At 38.4% G+C, this 21381-nt stretch overlaps 1 protein-coding gene across 4 annotated transcripts in view; it reads left to right on the top strand.

Annotated features, from left to right (window-relative positions):
* DCX (doublecortin) overlaps positions 1–21381 on the top strand; it is a 193348-nt gene that overhangs the window by 122749 nt on the left and 49218 nt on the right. For 2 of the 4 annotated variants that reach the window (XM_058292293.2, XM_058292294.2), the window contains exons 4-5: positions 1869–1971; positions 5740–5877. In XM_058292293.2, coding sequence (XP_058148276.1) covers positions 1869–1971; positions 5740–5877 — 241 coding nt within the window. The remainder of the gene's footprint in view (positions 1–1868; positions 1972–5739; positions 5878–21381) is intronic. The other 2 variants (XM_058292297.1, XM_058292296.2) reach the window with 1 other exon arrangement.

The raw sequence follows: 21381 nt of genomic DNA, 5'->3' as shown, positions 1-21381 counted from the left end.
AAGTGCTTGAGCAAGTACTTCTAACTCAATGTTAAATAAAAGTGGTGACAGTGGACAACCTTGTCTTGTTCCAGATTTTAGAAGGAAAGCTTTTAGGATTTCACCATTGAATATGATGCTAGCTGTGGGTTTTTAATACAAACCCTTTATGACATTGAGGAAGTTTCCTACTATTCCTATCTTAGAAGTGTTTTAATCAGGAAGCAGTGCTGTATTTTGTCGAATGCTTTTTCTTTCTCTATAGAGACGGTCATGTGATTTTTTTCTTTCAATCTGTTTATGTGGTGTATTACTTTGATTGATTTTCTTATGTTGAACCATCCTAGCATGCCAGGGGTGAAAACCACTTGGTCATGGTGTATAATTCATTTGATGTGTTGTTGAATACAATTAGCAAGTATTTTGCTGAGGATTTTAGCACCTAGTTTCATTAGAGATTGCTCTATTGTTTTCTTTTTTGTGGCATCTTTGTTTGGCTTTGGTATTAGGGTGATGTTGGCAGCATAGAATGAGTTAGGCAATGTTCCCTCAACTTCTGTTTTTTGGAAGAGTTTAAGCAGGATTGGTGTTAGTTCTTTCTGGAATGTTTGGAAGAATTCACCTATGAAGTCGTCTGCTCCTGAGCTCTTCTTAGTTTGGAGGTTTTTGATGACTAATTTTATCTTGCTACTTGTGATTGGTCTTTTTAGTTCAACAGTTTCTTCTTTCATCAATTGTGGGCTTCTTCTGTGTTTCTAGGAATTTGTCTATTTCCTCTAAATTATCCATCTTGTTGGCATACAGTTTTTCAAAATATCCTCTTAAGATAATCTTCATTTCAGTGGGATCAGTGGTTTCCATACATATGGCTCTTCGGCTCCTTCTATGTGAACTTATAGTTAGTAGTAGAATTGATATGTTTGTGCTCAAGAGACTTAAATATTTAGGCCAGTTGAGCCCTGAAGCTCAACAGAGTTGAAACACCTACTCTCTAGTCCATTATCACCAAGGACACATAACTAGGAGAATGATGATGGACAATGACCATTCCAAGGAACAGAGAGTATCTGTAACTGAAAGCAAGATAGTCCCTTCCATCTGCCCTATGGGATCTAAGCCCCCTCTCAATTAGAGGCAGAGTAGGTATCACCATCCCTGAATCTTCACGATTGGCAAATGAGTGATGAACTAGAGTATATTTACTGTTATTTTACTATAGATGTATTGTGATTCTAACAATGGAAGTACATTTGTCATTGATGTGGAGGAGTAGCAACTGAATGTTCTGAGGGGAAGGAGAGGGAGCGCTTAAGCTGCAAACTAAAAGGTGAACAGCTTAGATCTCTCCCCAGCGCTCCAGTGTCCAGAATTGAACACTCTGTGTTCTCCTTCTCCATGTATTTACTTCCCTCAGTCTTTGACTGAGCACTGAATGACATTTCAATGATGGATACAGGCCATTATATATTTTGTCATAGCTTACATAATTGTGTGGGAATGAGTGTAGACTATTATGTAAACTATAAACAACAGTCACAATGCTCCAAAATGTGTTCATCAATTTTAACAAATGCATCACACTAATGAAGGATGTTGTTGGTGTGGGAGGGATAAGGAGCAGGGCATATGGGAATCCCCTATTTTTTATGTAACATTTAAGTAGCCTAAGTATCTTTAAAATAATAGAAAAATATATTTTTAAAAGCCAATGGTATTTAAGGACTATAGTGCAGACTATGAGTGTGATAGGTATTCTGAGGAAAAAAAAAGAGGTCTGTGGAGGCTGGCTATGGACTAGATGTGAAGTTTTTTTCCTTTGCCTACGTGGTATGAGTATCACTGTCACAAGATCATCAAACACCAATCTGATGTTTCTACTTTCTCCATAGGTAACCTGTCTCCATGATTTCTTTGGTGATGATGATGTGTTTATTGCTTGTGGTCCTGAAAAATTTCGCTATGCTCAGGATGACTTTTCTCTGGATGAAAATGGTAAATATAAACACTGGATTTTATTCCTTCATTGTTATCCCTGCTTTTATCCTTAGGGTTTCCATAAGGTTATAAGGCCTAGGGAACATCTATGCATGGTCCCTCAAGGGAAAATATCGTAACCATTCTCCCTTACACTTGGATATGATACATAGATCACTAAATAAAAGGCTGAATGGATGTTTCAGATGTTCAGCCTCCAAACTCAGTAAAACTCTCCTTCTGCCCCAATAGTGATCATATTTCTTTTTTTTAATTTATTGAAATATATCATTCATACATAAACATACATAAATAATAAATGTGTAATAGCTGTGAACTTATAAAACAAGCATATATAACATCTCACCCTATCACCAATAACTTGCATTGTTTTTAAACCTTGTTTTGTAAGTTCACAACTTTTACTATACACAATTGTTTATATTCATATACAAATGATATAAAGATAATAATTGGACTGGTTAGGAGGAAAATATTTTGTTTAGTAGTAATATTTTGACAAAGCTCTTTAATCATTAGTTAAAAAGGTTTAAAAACAATGACCATATTTCTTTAACAACATATTGAGTCACATGGACTGATAGGCACAATAAGACCTCAGCAAGGAACATTTGGAATCAGAACTTGGATAGTGTGCATATGGTATTTTAGTCTACACTTCCCAACTATTTGGCCCATGTTGATGATTCCATTTTTGGAAGATTTTTTCCACTGTATTCTTAGTGTATATACCTTTTCCCTTTTTTCACCTTGAAGCTTGATACCCCATTCTCCCTGCTTTGTAATTCAGAATTCCAGAAGGTTGTTAATCTTAGAAAGGTGCTGAACATCTGCCTATCTCCCTTTGCTTGAGTCCAAGCTCCACGTATAAGTTAAAGGTGTGTTAGCTCACACAACACTAGTGTTGTTTTTGTGTGTGATCCTGAGGGAAATACACATTCAAAACATGTTTTCTGATTAAGAGAAATAGAATATGTGAAAAATAAAGGGAGTTTTACTAATATAGACTTTACAAACAACTCAGGTGACCAAAATGCCTGAAAGAAATAGTCTTTTACTGTGTTCCCTTTGAGAAGAGGCAAACAACCATAAAACAGCTAAACAAATTCCAGACTGTGTCCAGTTTCCTATAAATTCTACATCTCCAGCTCTGAACAATGATCAATGACATTTTTCATATTTCTTAGTCATCCAAAATGAGAGGTGAAACAAACAAACAAACAAAACTTTCTCCTCGGGAAATGGACTTGGCCCAGTGGTTAGGGCATCGTCTACCACATGGGAGGTCTGGGGTTCAAACCCCAGGCCTCCTTGACCCATGTGGAGCTGGCCCATGCACAGTGCTGATGCGCGCAAGGAGTGCATGAGCCATGCAGATGTGTCCCCCGTGTAGGGGAGCCCCACGCTCAAGGAGTGAGCCCCATAAGGAGAGCGGCCCAGCGCGAAAGAAAGTGCAGCCTGCCCAGGAATGGCACCGCCCACACTTCCCCTGCCACTGACGACAACAGAAGCGGACAAAGAAACAAGACGCAGCAAATAGACACAGAGAACAGACAACTGGGGGGGGGGGGAGGGATTAAATAAATAAATAAATCTTTAAAAAAAAAACAACTTTCTCCTTAACCCAGCTTCCAAAATAACTATATTTACCAGAACATATTTCTCTAATCTTTATTTTTAATTGATATTCCACTGTACTTTAATTAGGAGGTAACAAGGAAGTGTTTAATGTAAAGACTGCCTCCTACCTAGCCATTTGGTTCCACTTGGAGAATCACAGCACAAGGTTAGGAAAAACTATTAGAAAGTGTGAGCACCCTGCTCACTGCACCAACCCGTTGGCACCCTGCTTTCTGAGCCAAGCTATCAGTCAGAAATAGACATCAAAGAGATAGCCACCCAGTCCAAAACAGGTGTTGGAGTTGCCAACAAAAGCATGACTTACACAGGGACTGGATGGAAAAATGTTACTCATATGAGAAGAGATGAAGCGAGCAAAGCAAAATTAGCTTCACTAGTGGATATCAGTCCCCCATTGCCAGCAGCTCTTGATTTGTGGCCAAGGCAAGGAGATGATCTACACACACCTTGGGCTTGTGTCATAGTGGATGTCACTCGCTCCCCACCAGAAGGATCTAAACCAGCAAGGATGAGCTGGGTAGCATAAAAGTACGTACATTAACCATACTGTCTTTGGTGAATGTTTACATATGCTTGGGGCTAAAGGGGAAGGAATGTACCCCCAGGCAGGCCATTATCTGCTAAGGACCTGTTTTACCTCAAGGTACCTCAAGAAGGGAGTCAGCCTGTATTTATCATCCTGTCTTAAGAGCCAGATTAACATAGTTTCTAGCATTTAGTTTTTTGTGGGTCACAAGGAAGGGCGACACAGTCTGTGCTCAGACCATCTCCTACCACAGAAAGAGTACTAGAGAGTGTCTCAGGAGACCTGGCTTCTAATCCTTGTTCCATTACTGACTTGTTGTGTGGTCTTATGCAAGACACTTAAGTTCTTTGTACCCTCATCAGCAAAATGGATAATACTCCTCTTAGTAAATTAGCACTATCAGTACCTGTATTTACCATAGTAGGGGATGCTGAGTGGGCTGCATAAAAACAGTGGCCCAAATGTGTCAGACTGGAGCTGGGACAAGTAGCAAGAACATTTGGTGGGCTCACCTACACATCCAGAAGCTTTCTATATATTTCTAGAGATGGCAGAATCAATACTGGCCCATTTATTTATTTAATCAGAATAAAGATTTTGATAACATGCATTTGAGAACTAAAAAGAACTGTATAAATGCAAGATGGTGGTGGTGGTAGAGCTTATATTGCATAAAATGACGTGATATCCATAAAGTGCTGAATACAATGGGTTATATGTCATAGGTAAATAGTAGTTCTCTATCCCATCTTTAAATTGCTCATGAATATTTCGTCTGTTTAGCTGCAACCTCTGAGTTGTCAATCTCTCTTCCAAGGAAATTACTTAAACATATCAATAAAGGGAAGCGAACTTTGCCCAGTGGATAGGGCATCCATCTATTACATGGGAGGTCCGCAGTTCAAACTCCGGGCCTACTTGACCCGTGTGGAGCTGGCCCATGCACAGTGCTGATGCGCACAAGGAATGCCGTGCTGCGCAGGGGTGCCCCCCACATAGCGAAGCCCCACGCACAAGGAGTACACCCCAAAATTAGAGCCGCTCAGCACAGAAGAAAGTGCAGCCTGCCCAGGAATGGCACTGCACACATGGAGAGTTGATGCAGCAAGATGACAAAACAAAAAGACACACAGATTCCTGTGCCGCTGACAACAACAGAAGCGGACCAAAAAAACAAAACAAAAACAACAAGAACACGCAGCAAATCGACACAGAGAACAGACAACTGGAGTGGGGGTGGGGGGGGAAGGGGAGAGAAATAAATAAAATAAATCTTTAAAAAAATATGTCAATAGGTGCTATACTGAGATCCGGCCAGGTGGTCCACAAATAATTAAATTGACTATTGAGTTACCTATTTATCCTGCTTTAGATCTCCTTCCCTTGTTTCCATAATTCAGGGATTTAAATACCTGGCTTAGGCCAGGTGACCTCTGAAAGTTCCCCCCATGTCCTCCTTTCCAGAGTCATTGTACCTGCAAACAATGAGGATGACCCCTGAGCCACATAGGTGCTTTGGTCTGTGGTGGTTATTACAGTTTCCAGAGAACTCAGTTCTCCTCTAATTCTATTAAGCTACATGTGTCTTTTTCTCACAGAGTGCCGAGTCATGAAGGGAAACCCTTCAGCCACAGCGGGCCCAAAGGCATCCCCAACACCACAGAAGAGTTCAGCTAAGAGCCCTGGCCCTATGCGCAGGAGCAAGTCTCCAGCTGACTCAGGTAACGACCAAGACGGTGAGTGCCCTTCTCCTAACTGTGCATGCTGACTTCATTTATGGAGGCAGAGCCCCCTCTGCATGCAGAAGAATGACTTTCTCATGAATGCTCCTGTGTCTCCATGATACAACTTCCATCAATTCAGATGAAATACAGTCGAACATATTTAGAGTCATGGAGCCACAGTCACAACCCTTATTCTACTCAAATGGATGTAGACCAGACTCTGGCCTATTTACCATGCTTGCTAAAATGCTTCTTGTCATGGTTGCCATCATTGCCATCATCTTCAACATCATCCACCAAAAATATATTTGATGACATAAAAGTCAACAAATTAGAAATAGAAAACCAGAATCAAGAAAAAGAATTTAAAATAATGTAACAAAAAATTACTGTCATATTTTGTGCACTTGAGCTGGAAATTTAACTTCGAATTTCCTAGGAGCCAAAACAAAAAGGGAAGCAAGGTAAATAGCTTCACTCACAATAAGAAAAGAAAGCATAGACCAGGTTCTGAAAGGAAGCAAAGAGAATTGTCTTATCGGATTTTACTTAGTGGATTGTGATCATCTAAATCAGTGCTACTCAAAGTAGTGTGGTCTACAGACCACAGCCAGTCCATGAACTATTTATCATCAGTCTGTTATGAGATTAGGAGGTTGTACCAAATGTAAATCAACTACACCACTGAAAAAATCATTTAGTTCAGAGGACTTTTTCATAAAATGATTTTGTTGATGAAGGAGGCAGTGTGTTGATTTACATTCTGGCACATCCTCTTTATATTGTCTTGGACCTGCCATTTGAGTGGCTGAAATGAAAGGCAATGTCGACGATTTTAAGGCAAATGTTACAAATACAAGGTTGCAGAAGCCCGAGTTCAAAAGCTTAGTAGATTCATGCATAATTTGAGTTCTTTACATTAATATGGTCCAGAATACTTGCACATTTGTCAGGGTTCACCATGAGAATTCTTATAACCTGGGAAATTGGAGGCAGAGAAGAAAGACTCTTTATCTTTTCTTCAAATTGGGGCAGCATGAGCAACCTGAGTCTTCTCTTGGCTTTGAAATGCCTGTGGCCTAGCAAAGAAACTGTCTGGCCTGCCTCATCCTGACAGGTGCATGCATATCACCAGTCATCTCTTTAGTCTCAAGTAGAGGGAATTATAGTGTGAAAAGGAAGCCTATGCTTTTCATACTTCCATGTCTTTGCACATTCTGTTCTCTATACCTGAAACGTCATTCATCTACTACACCATTCTTCTTCCTCTTCTTTGCTTGACAACTCCTATTAGTTTCATAAATTTTTGTGAAATTTTTTTCTCTCTTTATTTTTTTAAAATGTTACATTTAAAAAATATAAGAGTTCCCCATAGACTGCCCACCTCCCTCACCCCACTCCTCCCATATCAAGAACCTCTTTCATCATCATGGGATATTCATTGCATTTGGTGAATACATTTGGAGCACTGTTGCACCACATGGATAATGTTTTACAGCGTAGTTTACACTCTCCCCGAGTCTGCCTAGTGGGACATGGTAGGACATACAATGTCCAGCATCTTTCCCTGCAGTACCACCCAGGACAACTCCAAGTCCTGAAAATGCCCTCACATCATATCTCTTTTTCCCTCTTCCTACCCTCAGCAGCTACCATGGATACTTTCTCCACATCAATGCTAAAATTTCTTCCATTACCAATCACAATAGTTCCATAGTAAAATATCAGTAAGTGCTCTATAATCCATACTCCATTCCTCCATCCTGTGGACCCTGGGATGGTTATGTCCACTCCATCTCTATATTGAGAGGGGGCTTAAATTCCACCTGGATGATAGCTGCAATTCTCTTGCTTGCAGTTGTAGGCACTCTTGGCTCCCTGGTGTGGTGGCTGACCTTCTTCACCTCCCTGTTAGCTGCCTGGGGTAAGTCCAATAAACCGGAGTTTAGAAGTTGCAGTCTGCTGAGGCTCAGGGCATGGCTGTCACATGGACAGTTCAGAGATTCAGGTCTCCTAAGTATATACCAACCCCAGCGCTAACCATAGGTCCAGTAAAGGTGACAGAAGAGTCATGTATAGAAAGGTCACATCTGAGTCCAACTTCATCACACTCAGGGCCACAAACTCAAAGTAGGGCCAACTGACATGTCACTAAAGTCCAGAGCTGACTGCCATGATCATAGAAACTGTGGGTCTCTGTAGCCCCCAGGAGAACCAGTACCTGGGATTGTATCTACTTTGGTTGTCTCTGGGAGCCTGTTGAGGCATGCATAATTGTGACCCCTCTGATGACCTCCCAACACTTTTTTGTCCTTTCAATTTCCCCCTTTTATTCAAGGTCAAAAAGCAGTTTTCAACACCTGATATTACATGTAGGCAGAGATATTCTGCTGGTCTTAGTTGACACTTTTATTAAAGGTCTTTTTCTAATTCCATCATCTGTTGGTGCTTGGTAGTAATCCTTCAGCACCAGGGAGGCTCATCCCTGGGAGTCATGTCCCATGCTGGAGGTAAGGTAATGCATTTACATGTTGAGTTTGACTCAGAGAATGGCCACATTTGAGCAACATAGAAGCTCTCAGGAGGCAACTCTTAGGCACCCTGCAGCTCTAGGCCTAGTTCATAGTTCAGGCACACAGGCTCATAAGCATAGTCATCACTATCAAGGGCTCATTGTTGGACCATCCTTTTTTATTGGTTTTTGCCATTGTGCTTGGGGGATTGTTGTTGTTCCATTGGGGAATGTGATAGAGCTCCCCTGGCTAGGAACTCAGCACTTCCTCAGTTGTTGTTTTTAACTGTAAGTACTATGAAAATATCCAAGCATTTTTATGTACCCTGTATACTGCCCTGAAGAGCTCCCTCCCAACCATGTACCCCCATCAATCACACCCCATACCAGTGTTCCTCCCCTGTCATAGTTGAACCTCTCTGTGGTCCAAAACTCCTGCAAAAATGAAGCCTAACATACTGCCAGGTTCCATTAACAGTAAAATGTAATATAGTGATAGGTTTAAAGGTTAGATATAGAATACATACTAATTTAGAAAAATCAAATGAAGTAAAAATAAATTGGGGTATCAAAAAATGAAAAAACTTTGTTTTTGACATTTTGCGTTTCATCACTGTAATAGGTGTTGCCCTGTATGTACAGTGGCAAGGCAATTTCTTTCATTTCTTCTTCAGTGTCTACATCCTTTCTTTTTTTTGCTAATAATAAGTTTGTCTTCACAAAAGTTTTAGACCACAGTTAATCACATATACAATATGTAGTACTCCCACATATCCAACATCAAACACTGTTCCTTCCCCAGCAAGATCTTTTGACATATTCATATTATATTTGCTGCAGCTGATGTACAGATATTGAAACAATAGTTTTCAAACATGGTTCCATTTGGGTTTACATTATGGTTTATATTTTAGATTATACAATTTTCTAAATTTATAGTTATCTTATGTTTTACATTATGGTTTACATCTTTCAAGACCTTATATGGAGATAGTGGTTCCATTCTCTGCAAAGCCAGAACATCTTATTCTTGTTTGTGGAGTAACATTCACAACACTGTGTTGTAAAGAATTTGTTTCCCTGTCTACTTCCCCAACAAAATACCACTCCCCCAAGGGCAAGGTGCTATATAGTCATCTTTGCATCCTCAGCACTGTGCATAGTGACTGGTCCCTAGCAGATATTTGTGAATGAACAAATGCATAGAAGCGTACAATTCACCTCCAATGGTGCTGGAGACCCAGTAATCATTTAAGTAACAATTTTTGAGGGAATAAAAATGCCTGTGCTTAGCTGATATTTTGATCAAGTGTGCAGAACAGCAAATTAATTCATCTAAGCAAATTCATATTGCTGAAACTATAAATATCTGTTTAACACTTGGATTGGGCATGACATTGTCTTACAGTTTCCTCACAGTGTCTTGCAAAAAAATTGGGCTCTAGAATACTTGGCCAAGATTCATAAAGTCTGACAACAGTCCCTTAGCTAATCTTTTTTCAGAAATATCATTGGCTATTTCTGAACTTGTAAACTGTATTAAATATATATTGCTGCAAAGAAAACCACAAACATTTATTATCTTATGTTTTCTTTGGGTCAGGAATTCTGAAGCAGCTTAGCTGGGTGGTTCTGGCCCTGGATTTTTCATTTGGTTGTAGTCAGGATATTGGCAGGGCTGCAGTCATTTGAAAGTTCACCTGGGGCTGAAGGATCTGCTTCCAAGATGGTTCACAGATATAATTGTTTGAAGACTTTTCCTTCAGAACAAGTGTTTCAAGAAAGTGAAAAGGAAGGTGTAGTGCCCTTCAGGATTGAGTCTATGAAGCTGCACACTGTCAGTTTTTATTTATTCTATTCATAAGAAGCAGACCTAAGTCCAGCCCACACTCAAGTGGAGAGGAGTTAGGTTTCACCTATTGAAGTCAGGAGTATCGAAGAATTTGTAGAACAATTTTTAAGCCACCCCATAACCTAGAAGTTAACAATTCTCAGGCAGCAGCTACTTAAAGTCAACAAATTGTCTTTACAGACTATATCCAATTTGACATTATCCATCACACATGAACAGAACCACTTGGAATTAAGTACATTTAAGAATATGCCAAATAATTGATTTCCAGGATGTTACATATAGAATTTCCCTTCTTTTAACAAAATAAGTACTTCATTGATTCTAAGACCTTAGAGACAGAGAAGAAATATTTAGTAAAATTTACTGGAGTTATACTAGATCCCAACTCCAGCTTAGGCAGGCTAGATCTGTCCTTGCTGCTTCAGAACTCTTTCAGAAGAGAAGGGATGAGAATGTATTCACACTAATAAGATAAACAGTGCAAACAGTTTGAGGGGGGAAAGGAAGACTTTACTTGGCATATATCAGAATTGCCAATAGCCCCTGATCCCAAGAAGCAAACAAAATTAAAGTGGTGTTCTCAGTACACAGAATTGGAATCTATTTCAGATAAATAATAAACAAAAATGAAGCCAAACCCTAGCATAAACAGCCTTCATGGCAATTTCCGGAAAGTTGTAGCTCATGCCATATGATGTATCTAGAGGAACTTCAATATTCTCCACATGATTTTGGCCTCAAAGTGTGGGAGGATCTATGTAACATGACCTTACCCATTCCATGGCACTTTGCTTAGGCCAGTCCCTGGCAACCACTAGGTCAACATTTATTAGAGGCAAAGCTATTATCAGGTTAAACAGTACCTTATTTAAGATTTGGATTTAACATATGCATTTTCCCCTCCCCACCATCATCCACACTCCTTTTCCAGGAATCATACAAGCTGGTGGGTTAGGAAGAATACATGGAAGAGAAGGGAGAGAAATAGAGATCTTTCTAAGAAGGCCAGTTATATCATTTCCTTGAAGTTGATTAGATTCCCTAAGTCTTTGGGCAAGACAGAATTTACATGTCTATAGATAAGAATGATCTTCAAATGATATCAGTTATTTTTAATTTATGGAATTGTAAAAGAGATCTTTCAGAATTAGAGTCATGTAACCAGAGGCATGAACCTAGGAAATGCATAGATTTCCATTAGCACTGTGTTTTCCCTACAGGTATTTGAGATGTAAGAATACAGAATATTTTCAAACATTGTCAAAATTGTCCTGAGCTGCTAGCAAAAGAAATATTTAAGAAGGGAATGAGTCATCAAGATGGCAAAATAAGACTTGCAAGAGTATCTCCCCTTAGAAATAGAAAAGAAAAACAGGGCAGAGTAAACTTTCTCAAAACTATGAAAACAATTGAGAATAGCAAACAACTCAACTGGTGATGAATTGAGGACAAGAACAAACAAACAAACACTTAAAATCAATAAGAGAGAAACAGGACACATTTAATGGTCTGGACCACTCCCCAGCTCTTGAATCCATGTGGCAGTTTGTACAAAGATAGCAGTGGCTAGCACGTGTTCAATCAAGTGTGCATCCTGGGAACTGATTGACCCAAAGTGGTGGGTGGGTAGCTAAATGCTTTCAAGAGAGATTCTGTGAAGCCCAACCCACCCACAGCAGGAATTTGACAACTTTTGTACATTTCTACAGTGGGTCCCCGGGGCCTGATTACTGCTGAACCTAAATGAAAACGTTGGGTATCTTGACATCAACTGGTTCTATGGAAGATACACTCAGGGCATGGGTTTGTGTGCACTAATCCAAAAGATATGGGGGACAGAAAAGCAGAAAAGAAAGGGAAAGCTAAGGAACAGAGATGCAGAGCTGAATAAGAGCTGAAGCTGAAGTGAAAAGGCAGACCAGAGAGTGGGAGGAGAGTAGAACTGAATGTAACTGTCAGGGAGGAAAAACTGTAATAAAAACACTGAATACAGCCCATGACCATGGGAAGAGATGCTGGGGAGAGGAACCCCTTTCTTGGAAGGGAAACAGGTCACATGCTGGAGAATACATGGAAGTTACTGTGAACACCCAGGGCAAGATCTAGTCTCAGAAAGACCTGAAAAGAACTGAACTGTTAACCATGGTTGTTCTGTAGGTTCAGTATAAACTGAGCAAAGCTTAGAAGAAGAACTTCAACATAAGTAATCTGTACTAAAATCATAGGTAAGAGGGAGAATATCACTTCCAGAATAAGTACATCAAAATATTCAAATGCCCAGACTTCAAAAAAGATGACAAGTCATACCAAGAAACAGAAAGATGGCTGATTTAAAGGAACTGACTAAAACAACAGGAGGAGCACAGACATTGAAGCAATTAATCATAGACATTAAGATAATTCTCCTAAATAAGTTCAAAGAGCTAAAGAATGATATCATTGGCAGGATAATATAAGACATATCCTGAAAAAAACCTCTCCAGAGACTCAGTGAAAAAAAGGACAAATCCAAATTGCTTAGAACTCTGTATGATGGAAGAGATTGTAGAAGGACTCCGCAAATGCTAAATCTAAGAAAGAAAAATATTCGGGAGGAAACTTCTGCCCTGGAATTCGGGTCCACTCCATTTCCCTCACTCAGTCCCACACAACATTGGAGATGCACAGAGACAGTGGTTGGGATCCCTGCCACCTTCCAACAAGGACACAGACTATGAAGTCCACAGCAGCAAGTTATAACCCATCCATATCCAGGTACAAGGACTCAAATCCACAAAGTCCCATGATGGAACACAAGCTTCTGAGGAAAGCTGCATGCAAGAGCTGCAGGAGGGGAAAAAATAAAAATCATGAGAGAGTCCATGGTAAAACTGTGCTTGGAAAGTTCTTTGCTCACTAAATCCAGTTTCTGTTGATTGGACCACCTTAATTCAAAATGAACTTTTCTGGAGGGACCCACCTTTCTGGATTCACTCCATCTGACTCCCTGGATGGGATACCCTAATACGGAAGGAAAAAAAGAAGGTTTAAACTTAATGGCTGTAAGTCAAGAGGGTCCCAGAACTGAAATGAATAAAGAAAATGGACCACTTTAGTGAGGGGTAGAATATAAACAAATCATAGGTGCTGGGGAGGATATTCTAGACCAACACAAAAACTGATCAAGATTGCCAGAGAAAGAACAGTGGAACGAAAATTTTCTCCTGGAGATAAAAAAATTACAGAACACTTTTAATCTTAAAAATTGAACCACATATATAGGGCAAGAATAAGTTGGAGCAAGTGGCAAAGAAGAGTCTTAACACAAAGCAATCAATACTAAAATCGTCAACAAGAGGGAAAAACTGACATTCAGAGTTAACTCATCAAGATAATCAGATGCCTAGACATCAGCAAAAAATTACAAGCCATACTAAGAATCAGGAAGAATTGGCTCAATCAAGGGAATAAATTAAAATCTCAGGGGAGACAGATTTTGGAAGAACTAATTAAAGAAGTTCAAAGAAATCTCCTAAGTTACTTCAAGAAAATGAAGGAAAATATACTGCACTTTCTTTCACGCTGGGCGGCTCTACGTACAGGGTGCAGTCCTTGGACGTGAGGCTCCCCTACGTGGGGGGCACCCCTGTGTGGCACAGCATTCCTTGCGCGCATCAGCACTGTGCATGTGCCAGCTCCACACGGGTCAAGGAGGTCCGGGGTTTAAACCGCGGACCTCCCAGGTGGTAGACGGATGCCCTAACCACTGGGCAAAATCCGCTTCCCGAGATTAACGATATTAAGAAGACATTGGATGAGCACAAAGAAGAATTTGAAAGCATACACAGAAAAATAGCAGATCTTATGGGAATGAAAGTTGCAATCAATGAAATTTAAAAAACATTGGAATCATATAATAGTGATTTGAGGAGGCAGAAGAAAGGATTGGTGAGCTTGAAGAAATGGCCTCTGAAAGTGAACATAGAAAAGAACAGATGAAGGAAGGAATGGAAGAAATTGAACAAGGTCTCAGGGAAATAAATGACAGTAAAAGACGTGGAAACATATGTGTTATGGGTGTCACAGAAGGAGAAGAGAAGGGAAAGGGGCAGAAGGATTATTTAAAGTAATAATAGAAAAAATTTCCAACCCTATTGAAGGACATAGATATCCCTGTCCAAGAAGCACAATGTACTCCCATGTGAAAAAATGCAAATAGACCAACTCCAAGACACATAGTCATCAGAATATCAAAGGCCAAAGACAAAGAAAGAATTCTGAGTACAGCAAGGGAAAAGCTATGCATAACATATAAGGGATATCTAAAAAGATTTAGTGCTGATTTCTCACCAGAAACCATGGAGGCAAGAAGATAGTGGTCTGATATAGTTAAGATACTACAAGAGAAAAACTTCTAGCCAACAATCTTATATTCACCAAGACTATCTTTCAAAACTGAGGGCGAAATTAGAATATTCACAGATAAACAGAAACTGAGAGAATTTCTAAGCAAGAGACCAGAATTTCAGGAAATACTAAATGGTATGCTAGAACCTGAAAAGAAAAGACAGGAAAGAGAGGCCTGGAAGAGAGTCTAGAAATGAAGATTATATCAATAAAAGTAACTAAAAGTGTCAAAAGATTGGTGAGAATAAAATATGACAGCTAAAACTCAAATAGTCAGGAATAAACTTAGCCAGTGATGTAAAGCATTTGTATTCAGAAAACTGCGACTCGATGTTAAACAAATCAAAAAAGCCCTAAATAACAGAAAGAACATTCCATGCTCATGGATTCGAAGACTAAATATCATTAAGATGTCAATTCTACTCAGATTGATATACAGATTTAATGCAAACCTGATAAAAATAACACCAGCATTAATGAAAAAATTGCAAGCACAATCATTAAATTTATTTGGAAGGGTAAGGAGTCCTGAATAGCCAGGAACATCATAAAAAGGAAAAGTGAACCCTCATCTTCAGACTTTAAATCATAATACCTAACTATAGTGGTAAAAACAACATGGTACTGGCTTAAAGACAGACACAATAGACCAATGGAACCAAATTTATGATTCAGAAATGGACGCTCACAGGTATGGTCAAGTGATTTTTGACTAGCCTGTCAAATTCACGCTCAGGCAGAAAAATTCATTCAGCAAATGGTGCTGAAAAAATTGGACATCCATAGCTGAAAGAAGGAAAGAGGACTCCTATCTCACACCTTTTCCAAAAATTAACTCAAAATGGATCAAAAAACTAAAAATAAAAGCAAGAACCATAAAATCTCTAGAAGAAATTATTAGAAAATATCTTCAAGACCTGGTGGTAGGTGGTGGATTCTTAAAGGAGATAGGAGAAGGACTGAATGGACCACTGATGTTTAATATATGTAGAAGTTTTAATTAGCTTTACTGTAAAATGTGGAAATGTTTAGAGTGGATGGTAACACACAGTGAGTAACAACTAGTTTATAAATGGGGATGTGACTGAAAATGGTAGTCTGGTTATGAAAATGCCAGTTGATAGAATGCTTGAGAATAATCTAGGAACTGGATAGCACAGTAAACCAAGAGGTGGATGAGAATTGTGGTTGATGGTACAGATGCAAGAGTATCCTTTATTAGTTAGAACAAATGTATATCACTACTGCAGGGTGATGGAAATGTGGAGAACCATGGGAAAAATACAGCTGGGGTGACCTATGTACTGTCATTAGTAGTAATAATATAATATTCTTGCATCTATGCAAAAGATATACTGTCTTAATACTGAGGCAGTACGGAAAATGTGAGCCAAATGTACACTATGGACATGGTAACAATCAGGTGGTATCATTTTATCTGTAGCAAATGACACACCACATTGTGGTGTGTTGATGGAGGGGTGTTGTTTGGGAATTTTGCACATGCACATGATTGTTCTATAAGTTTACAACTTCTGTCATAAAAATATGCTTAAAAATAATAATCTGGTGGGTTGGGGGAAAATACACCAAATGTAAGATAAGAATTATGATTAGTAGTAAGATTTTGACAGTGTTCTTTCATAGTTTGTAATAAACGTCTCAGGACAATGCGAGGTGTTGGTGAAGGATTGATGTATGGGACCCCTGTATGATGTTATGCATGTTTACTTTGTAAGTTCACAACTTTTACATTACACTTAATTGTTTATGTATGTTCATATATAAATGATATAAAGATAATAATAATCGGATTGGTTAGGGGAAAAACACTTTGTTTAGTAGTAATATTTTGACAATGCTCTTTAATCATTAGTTTAAAAAGTTTAAAAACAATGCAAGTTATTGGTCGTAGGGTGAGTTATTATATATGTTTGTTTGATGTTATGTATATTTGGTTTGTAAGTTCACAACCATTATACACTTATTGTTTATGTATGTTTATGTATGAGTGATATATTTCAATAAATTAAAAAATACACTAGAGGCATAAAAGAGCAGATTTGCATAAGCAGAAGAAAAAAATCAGTGAACAGGAGTACAGGACCATTTAAATCATACAGTCAGAAGAAGAGATAGAGAAAAGAATAGAAAAAATTGAGGAATATTTCAGGAACTTGAGAGCAGCACAGAATACACAGACATAAATGACATGGATGACCCAGAAAAAGAAGAGAAGGGGAAAGGGAAAAAATATTTGAGGAAATCATTGCTGAGAATTACCCAACTCTTATAAAGGTATGAGTATGCAAGTTGAAGAAGTGCAACATACACCAAACAGAATAAATCCTAATAAATCTACCTTGAGATAGGTACTAATCAGAATGTTAAATGCCAAAGATAAAGAGCAAACTCTGGAAGCAGCAAGAGAAAAGCAATTTGTCACATAAAGTGATCTTCAATAAGACTAAGTGATGGTATCGCACCAGAAACCATGAAGGCAGGAAGGCAGCAGTATAAAATATTTAAGGTACTGAAAGATAAAAACTGACAGACAAAATTGTTTATCCAGCAAAACTTTCCTTCAGAAATGAGGGACAGTATAAAATATTCTGATATAAACAGAAACTGAGAGACTTCATCAACAACACAACTACCTTATAAGAATTACTAAATGGAGTTCCATAGGTTGAAAGGAAAAGACAGGAGAGAGTGGCTTGAAGTAGTGTGAAGAAGTGATGATGATCTGTAAAGGTAACTGAAAGGGTAAATGTTAAAACTTAATAGGACTGTATTCTCAATATATACCTCCACTGTTTAATTCCTTTATGAGTGATAATATGAGTGAAATAAGAAAAGGCATATCTCATGATAATGGACAAGCAAAATATAAAGTGGTAAACTGGGACAAAAACAACATAAAAATGGAGAAACACAGAGGTACAGGATCAGAGAGTGTATAGGCTATTAAGCTAAGTTTGTATCTTTTTAAATTTCTAGGTTATAGGTAGGTTGTGTAATATAAACACTAGGGTAACCACACACAAACTAATTTTAAAACATACAGAAAAATAACTGAGGAAGGGATCAATCAGATATATCACAAACAATCACCTGTGCAGAAAAGTAGGTTGCAATAAAAGGTAAAGAGAGACAAAAAAGATGGGACATATAAAAACCAAAGGACAAAATGGCTGAAGAAAGTACAGCCTTTATAGTAATAATACTGAATGTTAATGGTTTAAAATTCCCAAACAAAGACACAGAGTGGCACAATGGATAAAAAAGGATGCTCCAACTCGATGTTTAGAAGTGAGTCACATTATAACAAAAGACACAAATAGGTTGAAAGTGAAAGTTTGGAAAATATATTCCATATAAAGAGTAAACAAAAAGAACTGCAGTAGTTATATTGTATCAGAAAAGTACACTTTCAGGCAAAAGCTGTTACAATAGACAAAGAAGGACACTATATATTAATGAAAGGGGCAATCCGCCAAGAAGAAATTAAAAATCATAAATATTTATGCACCTAACCACTGACCCAAAAACATATGAAGCAAATGCTGGCAAAACTGAGGGGAGAAATAGACACATCTACAATAATAGTTGGAGACTTCAAAACACCACTCTCACCAATAGATAGAGCATCTGGGCAGAGAATCAATAAAGAAACAGAGAGTTTGAATAATATGATAAATGGACTAAATTTAATTGACATATACAGAACGCTGAAACTCCAAACACAGGATATACCTTCTTATCATGTGCTATTGGGTCTATCTCTAGGATAGATCGTATGTTGGGTCACTAAACAGATCTCAGTAAATATAAAGGGATTGAAATTATATGAAGCCCTTTATCTAATCATAATGAAATAAAGCTGGAAATCAACAACAGACAGAAAAAGGGAAAATTCAAAAATATATGTAGATTAAACAGCACACTCTTAAATAATCAGTGGGTCAAAGAATAAATTTCAATATAAATTAATAATTATCTTGAGATGAATGAAAATGAGAACACAACATTTCAGAATGTATGGGACAGAGCAAATGCAGTGCTGAGAGGGAAATTTATAGCCTTCAATGCTTACATTAAAAAAGAAAAAGTTAAAATCAGTGAACTAAAAAACAGCTGGATAAACTAGAAAAAGAACAGAAAGCTATTCCTAAAGCAAGCAAAAGGAATGAAATAGCAAAGATCAAAGCAGAAATAAATGAAATTGAGAATAAAAAAAATAGAATTTTTGTAACAAAAGTTGGTTCTTTGAGATGATCAACAAAAGTGACACACCCTTATCTAGAAAAGGATGGAAATAAATAAAATCAGAAATGAAAACTTTGACATTACTAATGACCCCAAAGAAATAAAAGATATCATAAGAGGATACTATGAAGAACTATATGCCAACAAGCAAGAAAATGTAGATAAAATAGACAAATTCCTAGGAACATATGAACAACCTACCCTGACCCTAGAAGAAATAGAAGACCTCAACAAACAAATTACAAGTAAAGAGAGGGAAACAGTCACCAAATAACTCCCCAAAGAGAAAAGCCCTGGACCTTATAGCTTCACAGATAAATTATACAATGCATTAAAGAAGATTTAATGCCAATCTTACTTAAGCTGATCCAAAAAATTGAACAAGAAGGAATACTATCAGATTCATTCTATGAAGGCATTATCACCCTAATACCAAAACCATAAAAAGATATTATGAAAAAGGAAAATAACAGGCCCATTTCCCTAATGAATATGGATGAAAAAGTCCTCAAAAAAATGCTTCTTTTTTTTTTTGATATACTGTCAGAACAAATTTTTTTTCAAATTCTACTCAATTTATTCATTTTTTAAAAAATCTTACATTTAAAAAAATGAGGTCCCCACTGCCCCCACCCCAACACTCCCCCCACATTAACACTCTTCCCCAGCATCATGACACATCCATTGCATCTGGTGAGTACATCTCTGGACATCGCTGCACCCCATGGCCTGTGGTCCACACCATAGCCCACACTCTCCCACGTTCCATCCAGTGGGCCACGGGAGGACATACAATGTCCAGCAATTGTCCCTGGAGCACCACCCAGGACAACTCCAAGTCCCGAAAATGCCTCCACATCTCATCTCTTCCTCCCATTCCCCACACCCAGCAGCCACCATGGCCACTTTTTCCACACCAATGCCACATTTTCTCAATTATTAACCACAATAGTTCATGAATAGAATATCATTAAGTCCACTCTAATCCTTACTGTATTCCTCCTTCCTGTGGCCCTCGGCTTGGTTGTGTCCATTCCACATCTATGTCAAGAGAGGACTTAGATTCCACATGGATACTGTATGCAATCCTCCTGCTTTCAGTTGTAGGCACTCTAGGCTCCATGGTGTGTTGGTTGACATTCTTCAACTCCATGTTAGCTGAGTGGGGTAAGTCCAAAAAATCAGAGTGTAGGAGCTGAAGTCTGTTGAGGCTCAGGGCCTGGCTATCATATTGTCAGTCCAGAGATTCAGACCCCCTAGATATATCTTAAACCCCAGCACCAACTACAATTCCAGTAAAGTAGCATGAATTTGAGGGCTAAAGAGACCCACAGGTTCTATGGCCATGGCAGATGGGGTTCACTGCCATGTCAGTTGACCCTTGTTTGGAGCTGGTGTTTCTGCATGATGGTACAAAATGCTTCTAATTGAATGCAACAATATATTAAAAATTATTTATCATGACAAGGGGATTTTACATCAGGCATGCAAGGGTGCCTCAGCACAAGAAAATCAATCAGTGTAATGCACCACATTAATAAATCAAAGAAGAAAAATCCCATGATCCCATTGATTGTTGCAGAAAAGGCATTTGACAAAATAGAGCATCCTTTCTTGATAAAAATACTACAAAAAATAAGAATTGCAGGAAACATTCTCAACATGATAAAGGCTATCTATGAAAAACACACAGCTAACATTGCACTCAGTGGTGGAAAGACTGAAAGCTTTCCCATTGAGTTCAGGAAAAAGACAAAGATGCCCACTGTCCACACTGTTGTTCAATACAGTGCTAGAGTTTACAGCTAGAGCAATCAGTCAAGAAAAAGAAACAAAAGGCATCCAAATCAGAAAGGAAGCAGTAAAACTTTTGCCATTTGCAGATGATATGATCTTATTCCTAGAAAGTCTTGAAAAATCTACAACAAAACTGCTAGAGCCAATAAACCATTTCACTAGAGTGCCAGTATACAAGATCAATACACAAATATCAGTAATTTTCTATACACTAGTAATGTGCAGTCTGAGGAGGAAGTCAGGAAAAAGATCCCATGTACAATAGTGAGTAAAAGAATCAAATATTTAAGGAATAAACCAACGGAAGTAAGCTCACAGAGGAAAGAGAAGCAAGTCCGGGGAAGAGAGGACTTGAGCCAGAAGAACACAGAGGAATAGAGATAGATCTTTAGACATGGCAGAATCCCCAGGGGAGAGAGAAAAAGTTGTTCACCTGATAGTCTTCAGCTGACTTTGCAGAGAGAGACAAAGCCTGGAGACCCTCATAGTCTACAGCTTACTTTCTGGAGAAAAAAGAGGAGCTGAGTCCAGAGGAACCCAGGAAGCCTGAACCCTCACAGACATTGGCAGCCATCTTGCTCCAACACGTGAAAATAGACTTTGCTGAGGGAAGTAACTTATGCTTTATGTCAAATACCTTTTCTGCAACAATCAATGGGATCATGTGATTTTTCTTCTTTGATTTATTAGTGTGGTG

Source organism: Dasypus novemcinctus, chromosome X (genome assembly GCF_030445035.2).
Source record: "Dasypus novemcinctus isolate mDasNov1 chromosome X, mDasNov1.1.hap2, whole genome shotgun sequence".
Taxonomy (NCBI): domain Eukaryota; kingdom Metazoa; phylum Chordata; class Mammalia; order Cingulata; family Dasypodidae; genus Dasypus; species Dasypus novemcinctus.
Note: the sequence above shows the minus strand (reverse complement) of the source record. Positions and strands in the feature narration are given on the sequence as shown.